Below are 23,153 nucleotides of genomic sequence, written 5' to 3'. Positions count from 1 at the left end.
TCAGTATTCAGGATTATTCCATTGCATAAACTCTTCTCTTTCAAATGAGAAAAAAAGCTAGAATTTGCTTGCTGTCATTAAACATACTGCTAATTTCTATTTAATGCTTCAAACCATTACATTTTGTAAAAATGTTTCTTATTTTCTTGTGGTGCAGTTTCTCTGTGAGAGTGTTATTGCTTCTATCATTTCTTCTTCACTGTTTCTACAGTGGTATTTTAAGTCGTAACAAGACTCAAACTATGCATGTTCCAGTTGTCAAAAGAGAAAATCATGTAGCTACTTATGACAGAATGTTTCCTGAGGATTATTTACTGTTCTGACAAATGTATCAAGGATGGAAAACTGTGCCCTTATTGGAGAAGGCAACACTTTTGCTCACTGCCTTGACAATCTACCTAATGGAGTATATATTACCTTAGGATCATCTGCTTTTTTGTTTGTTAAACTTGTCACTGATAGCTACAAAAATAAATCCGAGTAATAACTGTTATTTTTACACATAGCTTTCATTCAGGAATCTTTAAAACTTTCTGGAAGTGTACATATACATATACTGTACTCCTTTTTACACAGCAACAGCCATGCATGCCAAAGGAAAATACCCAATACAGAATGAACAGGATCTAAGATGGAAAGCTCCTAACTTGGACTCTTCCATTTTAGTTAGTTGTCTACTGCCTCCTCTCACAGCTGTGCTCTTTAAAGGCACTACCAGGAATATTTAAGTTTTCACTCACAAGTTATGTGGCTAAACTTGTGCACTAGGAAAGATAGGACTGTACAAACATTTTAAGTGATGTGTGAATACCATGGATCTTCTCAACACAAGAAAAAAATGCCCAAGTCCCAAGATCACATCAAAATACTCTTCTGAGCAACATTTGCAGCAGGTTCCCATCATCTGTGTCTTTGAATGTAAACTCAGTAACTCAGCATTACTAAAAGGCACCGAACCATGATCACTACTTGATTAACCAAACTACATTAAAACTGTTGACATGCCAGAAACTTGATGCTGATTCCATTTTTACTTCCAAACTACTTGTGGGAAGCATGACTTTGTCCTGCTTTTCACTTGTGTCTAAAGGAAGATAGAGTGTCGTCGTTACCTTTGTGAAGGCTCGGTAGCACAAACCACATAGTTCCACCAGATAAGCCAGAGTGAAGACAGCATTCTGAATTACAAAACTTAGTAGTTTTGAAAAAGGTTCCAGAAGACTCTGCAACGACATGTGTTACAGAAATCAATAACTCATTGCCCAAAAAAGCAAAGAAGCATTCCAACTCTGAGGCTCCTGAATGGAACGGCATTATTTTTAGCTCAGAGGCTATCTGCCTGGGATTCACACTGTTTTAGTCAAACAGCTGTATCATATGCCTTCATGCTTCTGTCAGAAATTAGAAACAAAAAGTTAGAAAATAGTTTCACTTGTGACACAGTGTTTATAAGATTTTCTGTATCGTTTATGCAGGAAAACCTCACTGACTTCAGTGGAATTGTACTGAAAAACGTCTAAAGAAGTTCATTACTCTTTTTTTTTTTTAAAGAAAAAAATAGAGGAGGGGAAAAAGAGAACATCAAATCTTTAAGAAGACATACATTCACACCCACACAAGAATGTAATTCTACCCCCACTTTACTGTAACCTAGATTCCAAAGCTCTTATCATTCTCCAAACAGTATTGGACTGTACAATTTTATGCTTACATATAATACTTTCCTAGCCAGGGGACATGAACACATTCATACAATTGCACAGGCTGGCTAAATCTGAGGCAATAGAATTTTGTCTTCTTGGAACTTACCCTGGTGGCACTAGTGGTAGGGATCTTCAACAAGCAAATCATGATCCTTAAACTAGAGTCTAAAGAACACTGAACATATTTGAAGGTAGAAAAGAAAAAGAAAAGAAGTTAGTACCCTTCTGTGTACATATCTTGCTTATAGTGGTAGCAGCTATGACTAACTTACAAGTGAAGTCTGAAAAATTATCCCTGATGATTGATTTTTAATTTCTTCCTCTAAACTGGTTTATTCTTGTACACAATAATATCCCAATCATACCCCTTCAGTGGTAACATACCACAGCATGGGTGTACACCATCTACCTCATTTTGTATTTCTGTGCTTGTCCTGGACTATGATATTTTCCCTCATATCTCAAGACATCAAGACCTGTAACATTGAAATATGCCCTGGCAGCAGCTGTTTCAGATTCCTTAAGTTGTTGCTTATGATGTAATCTTTATTTCAAGTACATCACATGGGTTACAGCACTGAATGGACTTTTGAGGATCAATCCATTGTCTTGGCTCACCCCTGCTGTAAACACCTAAAATATTGAGGTGTGCTCTATGATCCTAAAGAAAAGAACAGGAGATTGAAAGTTCAGGAGCAAGAAATTGCTTCACTTGTATCACTAATAATACTTCCCATGAATAGAAGGGAAATAAGAGTAAACACTCCACCTAAAGGTTCTGTGAAGGACGGATATGCAGTTGTAACTACTAAGATCCAATTGATTTCTTTTTATGTATTTCAGTTACATAAGATGCAGGAGTTTGGGATGGCTAGTACACAGAGGGAATGGTTATTGCCTGTTTGGCTTAGTAAGTGCTGAAGCATAGTGCCACAATTTACCAACATCTAAAGATGTTTCAAGATCTGACTATTGCATAATATTGCCAAGGAATTCAATATCATTCAAGTAGCCAGGTGGTGATAACCAATTTAAAAGACAATGTTATCAGTCAGAGATTTAGATTTTGGATCCCTCAGCCCGTATGGAACAACCCTGCCTTCTATAGAAGAAGTTACCACTGAGTTCACTCCCACCACAGGAAATAGAGTAAGTGTATCAGAATTCCATTTAATTTACTGGAGTTTACTGGAAAGACTCAGAAGTTTTTACTGTGTTTGCTGAAATATACACACCAGGAATAAGATCCTGCTGTATGTCCTCTGAGCTCTCAGAAATCAGAGATTCAGTTTCTTCTGAATTCAGCCTCTGGATTCAGTTTCTGCAACAATATTCTATTACAAGCAGAACTACAACTTGGTCAGCCAAATAGGCTAGGCCCAAATCCCAATAGTCTCAGTTCTCTCTGCCTGTCTGACTACTGTGTATTTTAGCAAATTAATTAGGTAGTGCTGCTCTTCTTAAGAGTTTTTTTTTAGGTTTACCAGTGAAAAGCAGATAGATTTTCATTGTCTAAATACTGACTCTCTTAAGAGATATATATTATGCAGTATTCTAATCTGACACGGCATAGAAAAGGCATAGGAAAAATGCCAAGAAGTGAAAAGTACCCTGGACAGAGTTGTTGTTGTTGTTGTTGTTGTTGTTACCCACAGAACACACAATTAAAGGGATGGATCAGAGATACAATAAATCCAGACCTCTGGAAACATTAGCTGAATCTTTAGGAAACATTCACAACAACCCACTCTGATTGGTTATCCAGAGTTTTTGCACAGCTTCAGTACATCCTGACCAATGACAATATAGCTTGTTTCAGATATCCACACATCATACCTTAAGAGGCAAAACACATGGGAGTTTAGTAAGGAAGGTCTGAAACTGATTACTAATTGTGGTCCAGAGGTTGCTGGGGGAATCCATCGGCAAGGCTTCCATGAAGGTAGCAATGTTTTCCAAACAGCGTAGCATCGCACCCCCTGCTGGCAAATTTTTTTTGTTGTTTAAACCCTGGGAAATGAAATGAGACCTGTGAACAATCATACACACGCAGAAATGGTCCTTGACACTGTATTTTGAAGTTCTGAGGTTAATTTGTTGAGACAAAATACTGCATACTTTTTCTGCTATATTAATGATAGCGTTGTGTTGGGAATTTGAGCTGTGTATGTGAAAGTTAGTCTAGCACTTCCTAAAGTACTGACCAAAAGATTTTGAGCCAAAATGTTATAAGCAGGGTCCAAACACATGCTTAGACTAACAGGACAGTAGAAAAAGCAAAACTCAAAATATTCAGCAGCAGATTTTTCATGTTTTCCTTTAGACAATTTTAAAGAAGATATATTCATTAATGCTCCCTAGGCCATGTATGATTTGTGGCTTGTGTCCTAGGGTGAGGCCTGAATAGACATGAGAGTTTTGAAGTGATGCCAACATCTGGTATGAGGCAATTGCCATGTTCTTGGAAGAGCAGGATACCTGCAAGTGACTCGTTCTAGCAGGAGGATAAATGGTACAGTAGAAATAAGCCAGATGCATAGTCAGTCAAAGGTAGGCAGTAGATTTTTGGAATACTTAAGAGAAACTGTCATCAGATAAAATGAAGAGGGAGAACTGAGATGTATGAGTAGAAATGCTCCTGAGAACAAAAAATAGTGCTTGGGGAAGGAATGAGACATAATACCAGTGGTGAGGACAGCCTAATTACTTCCAGGGAGGACAAAATAAAAATTCACAGTGTTTTTGATGAAGCAAGTTTGAACTTGAATGAGGAGAAATGACCCTGATAATGCTAATAAAATGAGCATCACTAACATAGCCAATTGTCAACATACCTCTAACAGCTGGCTCAGAGCAGCAACAGAACTCAGCTCATTGAAGTCCATCAGAGACGTGGCTAAGGTCCGCAAAAAGCTTCCATCTGAAATTTGAATTACATTTTTGCACTGGCTGTTCATACAGAGGAAACTGAAGGTCAGAAATGCACTCAGGTATTGCACATTACCTTTAATAATGCTCTGGAAGAGCTGAGGGAAGATGCCATTTGGAGCCAGCTGATGGAACACACAACGGAGGAACTGCTTGGCCACACCTGCAGCATTTCCAGGGATCATCATGCTGAAAATGAAAAGAGAAGAAGAAAAAAATTGCATTGCAGATTAAACACTTGTCATAGCTGACTACATGGAGAAAATAAAGATGATGCTATTCTTTTTAATTATGGAAGTGTTCAGTTATGAGTGAGACACTCAAAAACAGAAGTATCCTGATCCTGAAAAAAAGAACAGTATGTTGATTTTATGACTTGAGCTCAACTATGAATAGATAAAAAAATTACATACACGTACTTGAAGTATTTGTCTCAATAAATACCTTTATTTTTCCTGGTTCTCCCCATAGTTTTATTTGTGAGTCATCTGAATTTAAAATATAATCTCGCTCTCACCTTGTGTATTTCAGTGATACAGACTAAGTTTTCTGTCTTTTCACAAAACATACGAACAACAGGTAAACAAAAATATTATAATATTCATTTGCCTCTTGCAGTTTCTTTCAAAAGATGAAGTACTCCCTAATCATTCATAAATGAATGGTTTAATTTTAAAAGCCTAATTATTATCTATTTACTCATAAATTGCACATCTTAACATGCTTTACAGCTTCACAAAATGAATTTATCCTATTCAGCATCTGATTTACATAATGAGGCATCACTACCAGGGATTCTCCATGGCCAAGGATGATTCACTTGACTGAATATATGGAGATAGTTTATCAAGACAAATACTGAATAGAGAACCAGTTAGAAAGAGCTGCACTGAAATTGTGAAGACCAAACAGCATCTGAATCTGATTTTTTCCAGCTTTAACACATATGAATATGGGCTCCTGTTCATCTCCAGAAAACAAAGGATATTTGAAACAAGTGGAAAAGGCAGACTTTTCCTTTTACTCACAAATTTAAAAAAAAAAAAAAATTAAATTTAGTTGATTTCAGGGACAGGAAAGATGATGCTTGATTGTTTCACTTTTGTCAAGGTATCCTTTGCTACAGTACCTTTCTGCTTGATTAGAAAAACTGGTACTTGATGCCAACCTGGAATAAAAATAAAAAAGAAATTGAAGCTCATATGCTTTTTTTTGTGTGTGTGTGTTTCATTTTTAAGTAACCCAATAAAGTACCATTTTAAATAAATAATACACATAAACTTTAGAGAGTATTTAAAATGCTACCATAAAGATCTTCTGAAGAGCACAGCACCTAAATTCAGAAAAATCATGTTTGCATGACATAAACTCCACTCAGTCTTGCAGTCTCACTAATGCTCAATTTCTCTAAAAATAAATCTTGCCTCCCTCTTGTAGCACAAAGATAATGAAGTAATTTTTTTTGTCCTACAGCACATCAGGGGTAACTTTTTTTTTTTTAGACAAAAAAAGTTTGCCAGAAGCTGCCTACTGACTGAATTGTTTCTGATTAATATAGCAACAAAAACTAAGCAAAAATTCAATGCTTGGCCACCTAAATTGAGGCTTCTAGTTACAGATATTAGCACCCAAATAACTAGTCTAATTTTCAAAAACACTAATTACCTATCTCTTCCAAAGTCAGATGAGAACTACTGTATTTTCAAAATCAGGTCACTTACTTTAGTACTTAGATATAGACTTTAAAGCCAAATATTGGCATTTGGTGGTGAAAATACTGAACACAATCTTAAAGTAAAATCATGCACCTCAATATGCAGGACACGTAAATGAACAGAATCAGGGCTTACAATATCAAGCAAAACACCTTTAATACCAAAAGCCACTAAAAAGCTATACACTTAAAGCCAATACAAAAATGGACACTAGAAGCATCCCTTATATACAAAATACCATAAAATATTTACCTTAATCTGCTGCAAATCAGTATTTTAGATAGTATAAGTTGATAAGTCTAAGGGAAAATTCATAGAGCTACATTATTTTATAATCTTCAATGTGGTTTTTTTGATTCATGATCCTTTTATCCTGGACTTAGCTGTTGCTCATCCTTGGTCACCCCTTCTTCTGAAGAGAGTTTCCTTTCTAATAAATACAATAAAATCCAAAAAGGACCCGAAGGCAGCTCAGTCAAATGCAACAGTGTGAACCAAAATGATGGTGATTTTCATGAATTATTCTTGACAAGCTGGGGACACAGCATACTTCCAACAATGCAATAATCTCAAACTTGTTGGTGCAAGGGATTAAAGATTTTATTATCTTCAGTTGTTCTAGCATAAATTAGAAAAACACATTCGAGTTCCTTACTCCCGTACTGTTAAGAGGAATCCACACTAAAATGCAACATATTATTTCTGGTGTGCAAAGCTAATTCTGGGTGAGAAAAGTCTGAAGCTACTGCAATAAAGGTTTTTGTCCTGGAATAACTGTAGCATCAGCTTACATTAAAGCACACAAGGATTTCTGCAGAACGCAATGAGACCAATTACATGCCCAATGGACATGATACCTATTTTCAAAAATCTACTGAAGTACAGAAACACAACAATGTAAAATATTTTTTCTAAAATGTCTAATTTTCTGAACAGTCTAATGTTTTTCTCTCCTTCTGAATCTGATAATGCAAGCATGGGTTTTATAACAAACAAAGCACTAGGTTTCTAACTTTGGAAAAACCTGACCTGACATGAACTGCAGTAAACACTTGGGAACATCTGAAACTTTCTGAAATGTACAGTCTGTATATATTTATCATTACTACTCTAAATATTTTATTGCACAAATGCCATGAACTCTCATCATTACCTCCACTTTGCAGAACACAAAGCAGAACAGAAAATGGATGTGTTCAAATCTGTACACGTTAAGAACAGAAGTAAAGCTTCTCACAGCTCCTCACTATCTCAAGTCTAAATATAACTTTCAAACACAGCTTTAATGCTTGGAAAGCTAAATCTCACTGGAAAACAGTTAAATAAGAATCACCAAGTGAAAAATCTTGATTCAGGAACAAGAGCATAAACTTAAATGCATGTCAGAGTCTTAGAAACACTTCAACCTTTAATTGTCAGTAATCTGAATGCAGAAATTTTTTCCCTTCTGAAAATCCCAGAAGATGACTATCTGTGCCTGTGGGTACCCAAATAACTTTTGAAAATCTTTCTGTGTTTTTTAGGTATTCTGAAAGTCCTTGGACTTCACAACTCCTTATTTCCTCTTCTATGCATGAAAGTAGTAGCTCTATTTGTAAGAATAAAAATGCAAAAAATCTAATTCATTTTTACTTCTGCTGTTAGATGAATATTTGGAGATGTATATGGCACCACTTGATGAAAGAGCAACGTATATACACATGAGGTACCTGAATGCCTCTCTGCTTATATATACAACTTATTTTGCATATTTTCAAAGTAATTGCTTTGTGGGGAGCCTCTTATTGGACATAGAATTTGTCAGAAATTGTAACCAGCAGGAACAAGGCAGGATGTTTGTTTACCAGGAATATTCCATGTTGCACTGTCATCTGCTGCTCTAAAACAATCAGCTATCTCACTCTAAAGATGCAGCATTTTCCCCTCAAAACACAGAAAAAGGTAGACCACTTATGCCTCATCCCTTGATAATTCATTTTCCAAATTATTTACTCTCTCTGGCTGTAGTACTGCGGTATTTATGGCAGCATCCGTCTAGATCAGAAACTTTGCCTCCATCAGAGTTAATTAGCAGCAACAGCAGGGAACTGCAGACATGCAATTAATGGAAATGGGGGACTTGAAGAGCTGCTGTGTTTAAATGGAATTGGGAGGTAGTGGAGAAGCAGGGCTGTGGAGAGCCATGCCCCTGCAGAAGTCAAGCAATTTGAACTTCAGTCACCAAAAAGAACGTGTAGGAAGAGAGCTGTGTAATATTTCTGCATGTCTAGTGCTGCTCAGAAATTTATTCTGGAACACCCCATCACATCCATCCCACCTCTGAGGCAAGAAATTGTGGAAGTGGCCAAGACAACAACCACACATAATTCCATGGTAATGATACACCTTAATTATCCCTTACACACTGGGTAAAAGTAACAAGAGAAAAACAATGGCAGCAAATGTTCAAGACTTTCTCAGAGACAATTTCATACAGCACCTGGTTTGGAAGCCCTTATAAGGCAATGCAAATTTTCACCTAGCATACCAAATATGGTTGAAGAGCCTGAAGAGCATCAGGTATGCTAATGAATGATCATGCCTAGGAGTCAACAACCCTCCAGGAGCAAAGTTCAGTAAAGCTAACCACGTTTCTGCATAACTCCTAAAGCAGGAACCCCATAAAAGTGAAAAATTCTGTCAAAGCAGCAACAAGGGGCAGCCAAGAGAATTCAATTTTTGTAAGAAGAACAGAGCTGTTTATGAGCATTACATTGGAAACACAGGACCAAGGTACTCTAGTTATTAAGAAAGACTTCAAGAGAGCAGAAGAAAATAAGGTAAGGGAGGTTATTAGAAAAGAGAAGGCTTTTTCAAAAAGTCCTGTCTTGAAAGCAGGAAAAGAGCATAAATTCTCACAAATGGGGTATAAAAATCACTTGGAGGCAGGATAAAAAATCCAAAACAGTTTAAGGAGCAACTAGGAGGAGGAATAAAAACTAACAGTAGAATTTTCTTTTCTTTCAAGGACCAAGATTAAGAAGCATACCAACTGCTGCACCAGGTTGTAAATAAATAAGGGTGCTGTAGAAGATCTGAATTTATTCTTTACCTCACTGCTTACAGTGGGACAAGCTGAGGAGATTCTTAAGCTGGAATTTCCCTTTGCAGGGTAAAAGGGGAGAACATCAAAGGAGCTGCCAAAAATTGAACTGACAGTGGAAGAAGTTACATAAGAAATTTATAAAATGATGAGTAACAAAGACACAAGATGGAACCAGATGTTATTCACTTAAGAGTTTTAAAATATACACATTTGTATACTGAAGTTTATGTAAACTCAATTCCAGGCACAAAATCCTTTCCATCTCTTTGGAGAGAGGAAAGTCCTGAATTTACCTTCCTACAGACTGCATGATGTCCAACAGCAGAGGAGCAGCCAAGTCTGGACTGAGGTGAATGAAAGTTGAGAGCACAACAATGGCCAGGCCTAGTGTTTCTTCATCATATTCTTCAAGAATAGCCCCACAGTCATGGCACCTGCAAGGAAGTTTTCAATCCTGATGTTAACAAATTTCAAACAAAGCATTACTATACATAGATCTGTGTATAATTATGTCTTCTAAAAGTATTTTTACTTAGTACATTCTATTCCACATTTATTTAGAAGGATAATGTAACTGTGATCTTTCTATAATTAGTAACAGTCTGCAGTTTTCAAACATTAATAAAATTTCTTACTAGCTACACTGCCTGTTTCTTAAGTGACAAATGAAAGAGGGCCACAGGGCAGACCTTGTTTTGAGTCCTTCATTGGTAACTGTACTCCAGCTCGCTCACTGTATTGAACTGCATCGGTTTGCACTATCCAAGAGAAATCTGCAGCAGTGAAGACTGGACCTCAGCAAAGTGAGCACAGCCAATTTGTGCAGCTTGGGCTAAGTCCCAGGCAGCAAAGACACAAACAATGACACTCACAGATGATCTTAAAGAGATGGAACAATTTCACATTGCCCTTCCTGTCAGTCATGAATTATGAATAACAAAATATACAATTAGAAAACAATGATCTGATTGGTTCCCACAGTAGTTACAGCTATTAAGAAATAAATGAAAAGACCTCTCGGGGCACAGAACCTTTGATTTCAGACAAGTCTCCTTTCCCAGGGCATATTTGCTGCTGAGTCACTTATCCTTTCTGAAATGGTCAAAGACAACTGATGAAGGTCTGAAAGGGCTCCAAAATGTCTAATTATAAAGGGGATGTCAGATTTGGGAGAGATGAGACAGGCTTTCACAACCTATGAAAAAGGCAAACCAATGTGGGAAATTGGCTTACTTCAGCCCAGTAGGAAGGCTGGCTTAATTTGATCAATGAGTTGCTAATGATTCCAACAGATTGTAAGATTTTAACTTAAAGGAATTTAACAGGCAGCTTCTTGCCTTTTTTACTGAACATAAAGAAAATATGCCAACAAAGTCATGGAAGTCAAGCTCAGCTGGTCTGTATGTTAATAGGTAGTGCTTGAGCTTTGGTGAAATGGCCAAGGGAAGCGCCACAGACCAGATGAACTTTGGGATGCTTCATTTTGTCACACTGTAAGATCCACTAGCAATTACAGCCTGCACAATGTCCCTGTCTTTCTCCAGTGATCATCCCTGCACGTCTGTCTGTCTACTGGACTGAGCACACACAGGAACTTGTGGTTTCTCTTCCCAAGTTTTGAACAAATCAATGCATGGCTCCCTGCTGACTGCTTCACTTCTCTACTAAATGAGTACACTTCTATTTAACATTCCCTTTACAGGCATTTTAACCAAATAATAGAGATTTGCAAAAGCTTTGAGGATTCAGTGAGTATCAGCATTAAAAAAGCTATGTAGATGACATATGATGACACATCGACAGCTACTGATTTCAACAGAAACCCAAAGGAATTTTTAAATGGACCTTTTTTTTTTCCCCTAAGACAAAAGAGGTTTCTGACAGATCACAAGGAACCCTTGATTTAAAGTAAGATGGAAAGTGCTTCCCCTGCCCTCTGTGCACACACAATGAGTCATCATTTCAGGTCCTACTGAACTGAAAACACATCTTGCTAGCAGTGTTTAGAAAATCTTTCCCTTGGGGTAAAAAAAAAAACTTAGCATAAAGATAAAAGATAGAATGGAATCTGTATTTGCATCAAGTATATCTATACTTTACTTGACATATTTGAAGTTCAACTAGTTCTTTGAAAGGAGAGAAAAAAACCCACTTACTTGTCAGTCATCAGAATGGGCTGGTCATCAGCAAATTCTTCTGGTGCAGGTACAAACATACTGACTATACTGGGTGCTGATAGCAAACTAGATTTTGTAGCACCTTAAGGCAAATAGGAAAAGAATTTTAAAAAGGAAAGAATCATCAAACAGTAATACAAAATGCTTGATGAACAGACTTCTAAAGAATAGCCATAATAGCTTTACTGTGCCTAGAAATAAGAAAAAAATTGTGTCTATAAAAAGACATATAAGCACATTCTTTGCTTCTGCCAGATTATTCCAATTACCTAGAACTAGCAATTAAAAATAGATAAATCCTTGGGGAAAAAAGAAAACAAACCCGAAATTACAGGAAATTGGATGCAATTGTATCTATTAAGTAAAGAAGATGATGCTACAAGTTGCTATGAGACTGGACATCAGAAGATTTGCAGTATTCCCACATACATACTGGGAATTAACTTCCCATAGTGCCCCCTTTACCCAAAGGGGCTCCCTTTACCCTTGGCACTTTTTGTGCACCTAATTTCTGATAGATGCTTATTTTACTGGGAAAAGTTATGTATTATGGAAGACCCAAACTCTTGACTTCTCCAAGTTCTGCTTTCCTGAATTACAGTTTATGTAATACATTGCCCATTTTCTTTCTGGTTGCTTCAATCTGTAGATTCAGATTTAATGTTAACATTAACCTACTCTGGTAATATTTAACTATGGAAATAGGAGGAAGCTTCTCTATGTAAGGTATAGATGGAATTTATTATGACATAATCCTGGCTACTGCAGGAAAAGCAAATTTAACATCAGCTCTCGGGCAAAATAAGCTAAGAAGCTCCCACAGTTTTTGAACTCAAAATAAGTGGAGTGAAACGAGAATAAGGCAGGTTTTAAACAACCATTTTACGAAGCATGGAGGGAAACATTTATTTTACATCCCTAGTTCAGAACTTTATAATTGCTCCCTAAGGTTTTATTGGATATGAGCAGACACTTCAGGAAGGCTAGAATACTCCAGTAATGTAGAACATCTAGAATGCAGGGATAGGTATAGATTTTGTAGCCAGGTTTTTCTTCCCCTCTCAGATGCATAAAGATCTGTCTGCCATGACTTTGGAAGTTTTGCTGTCATATTCTCTAGATCTAAGTCCCATTGCAGCACACAAATGCTAAAAGCAGTCATAAGGCATGTTACAATGTTGGAATAAGACATAACTACTCAAAAATGTCTTCTCTTGTGCAGTGAACAGTAGGAAAAAGAAGTGATTTAGGCAAAGAAAGTAGGTCACTGTCCCACTGCAGGGCTGTAAGAGACTCTGGATGTATTTCAGCTGTGAGGGAGGGAGTTTATACAGAAATGAGATTCAGCCACTCTCTGCATACTTTCTGGAGGACAGCTGAAGGCTTTAACAGCTGAATAGAACACAAAATTCAGAACCATTTTATATTAACCATGAAATCTTCCTGGCAGTCTTGGCAGAGGACCAGGTCAAATAGACACTGAACTAACCTCTGATTCTCAGTGGTGGTCCCTCCAAATCTGGGTTTAGGCAAACAGGGACATTGCACAGCCTCTTTCCATGCTGTATCTGCTCTGTGAATAGAGAAAGAACTTCAGTCTCCAGAACCAAAAATCCAGCACCTGTCACCAGTCAACAGCATCACAAGTCTTAAACAGTTAAAACAAGAGAAAGACAAATACAACAGTTAGAGATAAAAAACAAACAAAACAAAAACAAACAAACAAAAAAACCCAAACAAACCAAAGAAAATAATTAATTTTTTAAGCATTGAAAGGAAGGGGAAAGATTAAAGAAGTCCATACAGGAAAAAGGACACAGATAACCTAATACTAAAGAAGGCATTTTAGACAAGAGTCATTAAACAGAAAAGGAAGTGCCAGCATAAAGATTCTACAAGATCTGGAATATACGAGCTACAAAAAGAAACAGGTGTCTAGAAATACCAAAACACTACAAGACATAGTTTGTACTGACAGAAGACAGGCACAAAATGATTTTTTTTTACAGACAGCAAGCTTGGGAAAAGAGTAGTTTGAAATAAGAATGGAAGAGACACATGACACATACCCAGGTAATAAAAAAATAAATTAATAAAGTATTTGTGGACCAAACACATCATATATTTATGTGGGATGAGACTACTTCCTAGTTGGTATACATGAGTACAATGAGTCTTAAAATTGTGGTGTGACATTGAAATGACAAACAGTCACACTGAGTATTTGTCTGAAAAAAACAAAACAAAAAAACTATCCAAATAAAAATTTTATTCTGAATGTAGTGGTGGAACAATAGACTGAGAGATGCAAAGCTTTCCAGGAAAAAACCATTTCATTTTGCCTCTCCATGCTTGAAGGCCCTTATCTGAATTGAATTTTGGAGGGAAAAGTCATGGATGTGAAGAAAGCTACTAGATTTGGAACAGGATTAACTAGACAGAGATGCTGAACCGTTTTGAGTATTGGCCTGTTCATTTTGAATACAGGCTAAGTATTCCTTGTACAACAAAGGCAGTAACTTCTAAATCTCTAAAACCCTGCCTGAGAGACTAGGTGATCCAGCTAAGGCTCTTCAATAAATAAACTTACCTGCTCATAGGACAAAACCCCCATTGTTAGTACTGGCAAATTCTTATCTTTATGATTTAAGGGTCTCATGCTGAGCATGCTATTCAGCAGACTAGAATAGAAAAGATAATCCTGACCTATGCACCGTATCTTTAGCCACCCTTCAGCTACACAACATAGTTCGATGGAACTTGATGCTGAAGACTAAATTAACCAAAAATTTAAACTCAGCTGTCCAGGGCTGATGGAAGGACATTCATTCAGCATGCTAAGTTCCATATAATATTTTAAGCATTCCTTTCTCTAGATGCATCTGAATCTGCTGATAAATTCCTGAGAAGCACAATTTTGTAATGCCACTAACATCAAAATGGGCACTAAAATATCTAGCATTTTTGATAAACCAAAATTAATTTATTGTTTAGTGACATCTGCTATGAATTTGGTATAACTGAAAGTGTTTTACAGAAGAAAAAAAAAAGACAAATAAAATGAGTAGTGAGTAAATTATATGCTTAATTCAGTTTTCATTGCTTTGCATTCATGTTTAAAGGAGAAAAAGCAGTGAGTAAACAGAAACTTCAGGTGTTCAGCATGAGTTGGTAAAAACTTCTTTAAAGAGAAGCAAAACTGGCTGGTATAAGGCACAACTCTGTGGTGTACCACCACCATTGTAAACACACATACAAATAAATGATTCCATGCACCAGGGATGAAATCTTATACCTAACGAATTCAACAGTGATACTTCTATTTCTTTCAATGAGACCAGGAAATAATCTGAGTAATATGCACAATTAAAGGGACAACACTGTACCAGAGGGTCTACCTCCCAAATATATAACTATTCCAACTCTTACTAAGTGATAATCTTGTACTCTCTACAATGATTCACTTTAGTCTTGATACTGATCACTTGTCTGCAATGGTAGAATAGAAAAACTCCTTTTTCTTTTTTTTCCTAAGTTGATTGTTACACAGTAATTGGTTTAGGAAATAGAAATAAAGAACAATAAATGCAGCTCACCAGTATCCCAAGTGCTGATATTGTGGGGAGCACTAGACTGGTGTTCCAGCTGCCTCTTCATTAGCTGGTTCATTGTCAGAGCTCCCAAAGAGCCTCTTTTCATTTGTCTGAACTGAGCTGCAAGTCAGAAATGCAAAAGGATTTCAGGAGCTCAGACAACATTTAGAACTACTCTCATTTCCTGATCTTAAAAGCTAACATGATATAAATACTGAAATGACAATGATGGCTTGCTCTAAGGATCTTGCTCAAGTCAATATGCACCTTTCATACAACTACACAGGGTACAATTCTGGCCCCAGTGCCACCAGTCAGAGGAGACTTGGATTCACTGTGTCAACTGTCAGTGCCTCTTTGCCTCCAAACACTATGAAAGCTCATCAAAAGATTTGGCATCTGTGAAGTGTTAAGATACTACCCCAAAACTCCCATGCCGAGAGGCAATAAATGTATACTCAAATCTCACTCACATACAAGGTACCAAGGAAGGAAGCTCAGTCTCCTCCCAGCAAAGCATGGAGGACTGCTGTGTCCATGCTGACCCAAGGAAAACAAATTCACTGACACTATGTATCACCAGCATCCTCCACAGGTGGTACAACCCCAACCTGCCTCCTACACACCCACCCCTCAGGCAGAGCACCTGCACATTCTCTGAAGTGGGAACTCCGCAGCCTTTGAAGATGAGACCCTTCTGTAACTTCAGTGCCAATTTTCTTATAGAGAGCTATCAAGCAACCAACATTCAATTTTTATTCATCCAATAATTTACTTCATTAAGAAGATTGATTTATGAGTCATGTGTCACTGGGTAATGCTCAAAGTAAAACCATAAGGGAGACCTAAAACTTAAGACTTTTGGTTTATATCGGTGTGATGCTTAGGAACATGACTTAGTGTCAGTGCTAGGCAGTGTTAGGCTGGACTCAAGGTTATTAAAGCTTTTATTCCAACTTAATGATTCTACACACTTTCTCTAATTAAACTGGGGAAGAAAGAGATTATACACTACTCCTGACTTTCTCACTTTTTTCTCCATTCATAAAAAAAATTCAAATTGAACAAGCATAATGCATTCACTTGGACATTTGAGCCTGAGCAATATACTTCCATCATAGAAACTAAAATTGTTTTTCACTGTATGAAGACAGAGTTTTAAGGGCCTGCTTGAACAAGGTCTGTGAAACTGCTGACAAAAGTATCCAGGAAAGCTTTTAAAATACTGCCTTAAGTATAGCTTTAGTCTTTCCCTCAACAGGCCCTTAGAGCAAAGGCAACAAAGTAAAATCTTCTCTGAATGATCATTTTCCTTTGCAACTACATTCAGCTTCATCAAAAAGACCACTAACTATCAGGTAGTTCCACTCTAAAATTCCGAACTGTAACCATCTAAGCTGTGAAATTAAACACAGCATTTCACATTACTAACTATGATAAGGAAGAAAAGATAAGAGATAAACTGCAACCTTCAGAAAGCTCTGAAGGGTTGAGTGCCTTCTCCTAAACTTGCTCTACTCATTTTCTATCAGACAGTTTAAAATTCAGAGTAAGCAGAGTACTCCCTCAAAAACAAAACAAAACAAATACAGGCCTTGAGCAATAACAACTAAAACCAAAACTTCAGTGAAAATCTGCACTGAAATTATTTTATTAGATGAAGTATTTAAGTTTTTCCTCATTACATCCTTTCCAGTTACATCCTTTTGAAGTGCATTTAAACTCCAATTTTTGGCCCAAGTACAGCATTTCTTCAAAGCAGTCCTGGTAAAACTGAACTTGTAGAATTGAACCAGACCAAGAGACCATTCTATGTTTCACTTTTAAAAGTCATATTGCAGCTTTCTTTCACAGCAAATTAAGAGAAAAATAGAATTTCCATCGTTTCCAGGGCAATGATTTTAAATAGATGTTTTATCATCTTATCAAGCATAGAATTTCCTGATAAAAGAACAGCAATTAATGTTAGAACTGACAAGACTGCTTGGAGTGCAGATGACTGTCAAAATAGAGAAAAGGATCTCTTTGAAATTTCTTAGCAGCTTTTTGTGATTGTAATTAAAAAAATTCCATGAATATATCACATAATCAGGCTACTGTTGAGCAGGTTTGGATTTCCAGGATTATCTACCTTTCTCAACGACAGCAATGATTTCAAATAATGGCAAGTTAAAGGGGGAAAAAGCAAAAAACAACAAAATCCAAACCACCAGAAAGCTACAAAAAAAATATAAACCCCAAAAAATATCAGATGCCAATCTTTGAACAGTGTTGGATCCAGGACGACTGCTGTGGACCAGCATGTGACTTTTCACGCCTGTGACTGACTAGTGGCAAAGGGAGGTGTGCTGGTTCCAGCTGGGGTAATTTTCGACACAGTGGCTGGTACAGGGCTGTGTTTTGGATTTGTGCTGAAGAAAAGGTTGATAATAAAGAGGTGGTTTTGTTATTGCTGAGCAGGGCTAACACAGAGCCAAGGCCTTTTCTGCTTTCCATGCTGCCACACTGGTGAGGAGAGGGGGTGCATGGAAGACTGGGAGGAGTCAGCCAGGACAAGTTACCCAAACTGACTGAAGGGATATTCCAGACCATATTGCATCATGCTCAGTGTGTAAAGTGGGTGAAAGAAGGAGGAAGGGAGGGACATGCTTGGAGTGAGGGATTTCATCTTCCCAAGTCACCATTACCTGTGATGGGGCTCTGCTCTCCTGGAGATGGCTGAACACCTGCCTGCCCATGGGAGGCAGTGAATTAATTCCTTGTTTTGATCTGTTTGCATGCACAAGTTTTGCTTTCCCTACTAAACTGTTATTTTCTCAACCCATGAGTTTTCCAGGTTTTATCCTTCCTTCTCTATCCCCAATCCTGCTGTCCAGGGCTTGGGTGCTGGCTGGGGTTAGACCATGACAGGGAGGAAGTTTTCCTCTATCAGGTTTTCTACAAGAAACCTAACAAGCACATTAAAAGGTCAATAACCTTCATACAGTGGCTGGCAACACTTTTCATTTGTTATCTACTGATCTGATCAATCCTTCTGTTTGTGTAGAATTCTCTACTCAAAAAGAGAAGTCCAAAGGCAAAATCTTCCCGTTGCAGTCAAAGATGTTTGCTTTGTGTGGCCAGGCACTGGCTGAACAAGTAATATTAACTATTAGTGTTACAGAAGTGTCTTGTGCTCACAGGCCAGATCAGGGCCTACTATGCAAAGCACTGTAAAGATACATAGTAGAAGATTAAAAACATTTCAGTCTAAATGTACAAGAGACACAATGGAAGAACTAATATCCCTTTTTGCAGTTGGAAACTGAGGCAAGTCTCCAGAAAGAGAAAATAAATATTTACATAGGAATGGAGGCTCAACATCATATAGGTACCATTCCCAGTTTCATATGTTGGAATTTACAGGAACCACTAGCACTAGGCTACAAACAAGAGAGATAGGTCTTAACTGGCACCCCTTGAGCTGCTTTAATAAGTGACATCTGTATATTAGGTGGCCAACAAATGTACTCTGTAAGATGCACATGACCTGAGATGCTTGTGGGAAAACTGGGGAGGTACTCAATTAGTATGTCTAAAATAACATTCTTCCTTCAATAAGCCAGACATTCCTTCCAAAAAAATTAGCAGATGATGAATTTCAGAAACTAAAATTTAACATTGCTACAGCAATCTGAAATTGAAGTTCAGTAAGACAGTTGAGCTGACCTATCAGTTCACTGGTATCAAAATAAGTTATTTCCCCTCCCTATTTCACTAGCCACAGTTCTGTCCCACTGGCCTACATATGTGGTACCTAGATGGACACACCATTCTGAATTTTGTTAAGTGTTCTAAGGTACCTCCACCTTCTTATCGTCATGTGCTCTGTTAAGCCATGTGTCATGTCTGCTTTACACAACACAGTCCACTTTCAACTGAAATGGTTATGGGAGTCCCAGATAAAGAGATACCACATTTCAGCCAGCAGCTGAGGAAGCGGCATTCAAGGCATTCTATAAAAGTTGCAAGGGATTTTTTCCCTAAGGTACAGCAAAAAATGTACCAAAGGCCACAGTAACAGTCCTGTGTCCTGCTTCTGTGCACTGACAGTTGACAATGCTTTCTCACAGAGGAAAATAAACATTCAGCTTTAGTAGAATTACAGCTATCAGCTGCTACCTACTTTAATTCAAGAAAACCATATTTGTCAAACTTGCCATGTCCCAAGAGAAAATCTTTAGCTGCTAGCTATTAAAATGCTGCTGACCATCAGAGATTTAACAGTTCTAATGATATCCAGAACAGCTATACTTCGAAGAATCAAGGGAACTCAGAGGAAGGAATTTACCATACATGATGCATACCTGAGGCACAAATACAGTAACTTTGATTTTAATCCTCAAACCAGAGGTAAACTTACTTGATATGGAAGAGTGGCTACTTGTCTCTGGAACTCCTGCTTCAAGGGTTGGTGCAGATGATGACTCTCTTGGCATTTCCAGTGTTGAAAGTCCTTTGGCAGCAGGATCTGCATGTGAAAATCATGCTTAAACTCTCGACATTTAAAATCAACAAAGTTTTTTATCTTCCTTCTCCCTAGATGCCCTTTCACATCATTTCAGTCACCCATTCACCATCTGGCATTCCCAGTAGTTTTAACAGGATTCAGTGTGTTTGTCATAAGAATTTTTATAGGGGCACAGGGATCTATTTCTTAAAATCACTTTTTAAAGGAGAATTCTGCCTATGGTCTTTAGAACTCACGATTAATAAATGCACATAGAATTTGATAATGATTCCACTCAAATGATTATTGGAACCACCAACATGGAAATAAGAGAGACCACTGATGTAAAACTAGTTTAAGTGACAGCTTAGCATCTTTTAAAAGCCTTAACTCCAACATATCAGCAGTTTTTATTCAACAGGCTGCTGATCTAGTATTTGATCCTGAAGATTCACAGTTTAAAACTCTGCATTAAAAAGGTTCCACGTGGTGTTTCAGAACTGGGACGGCCCTTCCAAGCAGTTTCGAGGGTAACAGTGTTCATCACTGCATGAAAACTGGCCCTTGTTAATGGTCAAAAAAAGCACCGAGTCTAATTGAACAATTCTTTCAAGACCATGCTTCTCTATATGAAAGGTTCAAAAGCACTCAGATCTCTTTAATTTTTATAAAGCTCCAGTAGTTCTTCAGCTTATTAGAACCATAAATGGGACGACAGGCCTGAAACATAAAGGGAACAGTGTAACTAGCATTACATGGAACAATTTCACCTTGTAAAAGTGGAATTTCCTTAGAAGAATTTGTACTGTGGTTCCCTCTGAAGTAATTAGGAAAACAGTAGTGAGGAATGCATAAATATTCCCCCTCACTTTAATGGCAACAAAGAACTGAGGCCTGACAGATTCTGTCCTTTTTCATTAATATGTTTAAAAACCGGGTAAAATTCTAATAACTGAAAAATCCTAGGGAGAAAAAAACAGCCAAGAAATTAAAAAGGCAGCAGCATACAGTTTTTCAAATGGTTTGATAGATTCAATTCAAATCTGAGGAAAAGCTAAAACTCCCTTTCTCTCTACCTGAAAGAACTTAGTAAAAAATCTTTGCATTGAAAAAAAATTTAGGGTACACAGTGGACTACCCATCTTTGAATTTTGGATCTTTAAAAAACACAGACCATGAAAACTTTGTGGACACCCAGTTCAAAGAAGGATACAAACAGGTTTTAGTGTATAAAAACAAAAGATATGTGTATGTCTATGTCTAGATGCAAACTGTGGCTAATTCCAAATGCTCTTACTTCTGAGGTCTACAGCCTGCGCAGCCTTGCACTTTGTGATTCATTCTGCTTTCCACTGCCTTATGCTGGGAAAAGAAATAAGGGCCACAAATCACTACACCAAAAGAGAATCAGTGTAGCCTGGACTAGATTAGCAGGATAAAAGGCACAGAAATATAACCATTTTTCTGACTCCCAGCCTAAAGAGGACAGGGAGTTCGATTTCCTAACTTGGATATCAGAATGAGTGTTTTTTAACAGAATTTCACTTTCTTTTCAAATGGGCCCTTCACACATTCATCATACCTGAATGGTTAGCACATTCCTTGTGAGAAACAAGCACCTGAAAGCACTCAGCTAGCACTTCAGACGCTATAAATACCCATGTCTCACCATATATATATATACATCTCCTTACACAGATCTGCTACTAAAACCTTCACACAAAAATAAGCCTTTTGATCAGGTGAGTAAGCTCACCTGCCTCCTTCTGCTCTCCCAGCTTGTCAAGGATGTTAAAAGAAATGTCCAGGTATTCTCTCTGAATAGCACTCACAGCAATCTTCCTCTGCTTCCTCTGGCGAGGAACAATCTGAATCTTAAATTCTGACTCCTCAGTCTCCCCTTCTTGTTTCTGCTCCGTGTTTTGTTCGGTGTCAGACTCTGTATTGGTATCAAGTTTATCCCCTTCTGTTTGCCTTTCAGAATCTTCAGGGACTTTGATAAGGACTGTCTTTACATTTGGGCTTGGAATTGTTCCACTGGGTTTAATTTCCTCCACACCAAGCTCAGAGTTATCATCAAGGGACATTTCTGGAAGGGCAGATGATTTCTGCAGCAGGTCCCTTTTCTGTTTCAGCGTTAGTGAGTTTCCAGAGGACATGTCCTGAAATTCTTCTGGCTTAACTAACTCTGAAGACTCCTTCTGATCTTTGGGAGAAGTGGAAATTACCTCCTCTGTTCCTGCTGAAGCACTGTTGCTTGTATCCTTTGAACTAAAGTCCTTGGAGCAATCTTCAATGCTGAACTGTACCAGCGGAGTTGTGCTGAGGCTGAGTGCAGACACATTGATAGGAATTGGAGATGAAACAGCAGTTTTGCCAGAGACCTCATCATTTGAAGGGTTTGCTGTTTCTTCTTCTTCATCACTCTCCACTATTCTAAGGGGAGGAAGTGGTTCAAAGACTAAAGAGTCACTGTCTGAAGTGGAGAGCACTGAATATTTTTCAGGACCTGACGTTGAATCGGAGGACAAATCTATCAGATCTAAATCTTCCTTGGGACTAGCAGTTTTAACTGGGGAGTCCACTTTCACTTCATAGGTTTCCATGCAATTTAGCCTAACCTCTGGGATGACAGGTCTTTTTGTTTCCTGGAAACTCTCTGTATGGGGAAGGCTTTCTTGTGCGTCTATATTTTCAGCTTTAGTAGAAGAATTCTGCCGAGACCGTCCATAATCGCTCTGCCTGTGCGTGGTGTAAGCAGCAGGGACAGGAGGCTTTTCTAAGTCACACCGGTCTATGCAGGACTTCCTGCGATGTTCGTCTAATGAGAACAACAGGGAGTCTGCGTTCCCTATATCAAGAGATTTTTGTTTTAGAGAGCGCAGTTTTTTTTTCTGAATGCTTTCTTCTCTCACACAGCGGAGAATACTGTCTTGTAAGGCCCCCGTCTCTCTATATTCAGCCAGCTCTATTTCACCTGATCAAAACAGAAAAAGCTAATACTACCTCAGTTGGAGACTTTCAGCAGATACCTTCATCTTTATATCACAATTCAACATGACTTACATTTTAAATACAAGCCCAGTATTAGTCAAAATTGCCTATATTTTAACCTCAGAACCAAATTACATGGATTTTTACAATAAATTATAACAAAAACCTGCTATTTTGGATAGTAGAGTTTACCTAAATGCTGCCCAAAGTCTATTCATCCTGGACATATGTACCTTGGAGATAGACTGTTTAACCTTGTGCATTGAAAGCAGGTGGCATAGGCATGTAATTTCCACAGATACTTGAGATGGCTGCATGTAGTACACCTGTTACTTACTGCAGCAGAGCAGGCTTCAAATGGATGCTTCTGATTCAAAAAGCAAGGGTAGTATTGGCAGTGAGGATATTGCAGCACAAACCTGAGATCAGAGAATTTTTCCCTGGTGATCCTGGAACCCAGTAGGGTCCA

At 37.8% G+C, this 23,153-nt stretch overlaps 1 protein-coding gene across 3 annotated transcripts in view; it reads right to left on the bottom strand.

The window, feature by feature from the left end:
- Nucleotides 1–23,153, bottom strand: part of UNC79 (unc-79 homolog, NALCN channel complex subunit) — a 105,931-nt gene that overhangs the window by 25,418 nt on the left and 57,360 nt on the right. For all 3 annotated transcript variants that reach the window (XM_058848083.1, XM_058848091.1, XM_058848101.1), the window contains 12 exons: nucleotides 21,447–22,667; nucleotides 19,604–19,711; nucleotides 15,205–15,321; nucleotides 13,098–13,181; nucleotides 11,588–11,690; nucleotides 9,725–9,865; nucleotides 5,761–5,799; nucleotides 4,708–4,820; nucleotides 4,538–4,623; nucleotides 3,540–3,713; nucleotides 1,810–1,878; nucleotides 1,113–1,223 (listed from right to left, as the gene is read on the bottom strand). In XM_058848083.1, the coding sequence (XP_058704066.1) occupies nucleotides 1,113–1,223; nucleotides 1,810–1,878; nucleotides 3,540–3,713; nucleotides 4,538–4,623; nucleotides 4,708–4,820; nucleotides 5,761–5,799; nucleotides 9,725–9,865; nucleotides 11,588–11,690; nucleotides 13,098–13,181; nucleotides 15,205–15,321; nucleotides 19,604–19,711; nucleotides 21,447–22,667 (2,366 nt within the window). The remainder of the gene's footprint in view (nucleotides 1–1,112; nucleotides 1,224–1,809; nucleotides 1,879–3,539; nucleotides 3,714–4,537; nucleotides 4,624–4,707; nucleotides 4,821–5,760; nucleotides 5,800–9,724; nucleotides 9,866–11,587; nucleotides 11,691–13,097; nucleotides 13,182–15,204; nucleotides 15,322–19,603; nucleotides 19,712–21,446; nucleotides 22,668–23,153) is intronic.

This window comes from Poecile atricapillus, chromosome 1 (genome assembly GCF_030490865.1).
Source record: "Poecile atricapillus isolate bPoeAtr1 chromosome 1, bPoeAtr1.hap1, whole genome shotgun sequence".
Classification (NCBI taxonomy): domain Eukaryota; kingdom Metazoa; phylum Chordata; class Aves; order Passeriformes; family Paridae; genus Poecile; species Poecile atricapillus.
This window is presented reverse-complemented; position numbering and strand designations above follow the sequence as displayed.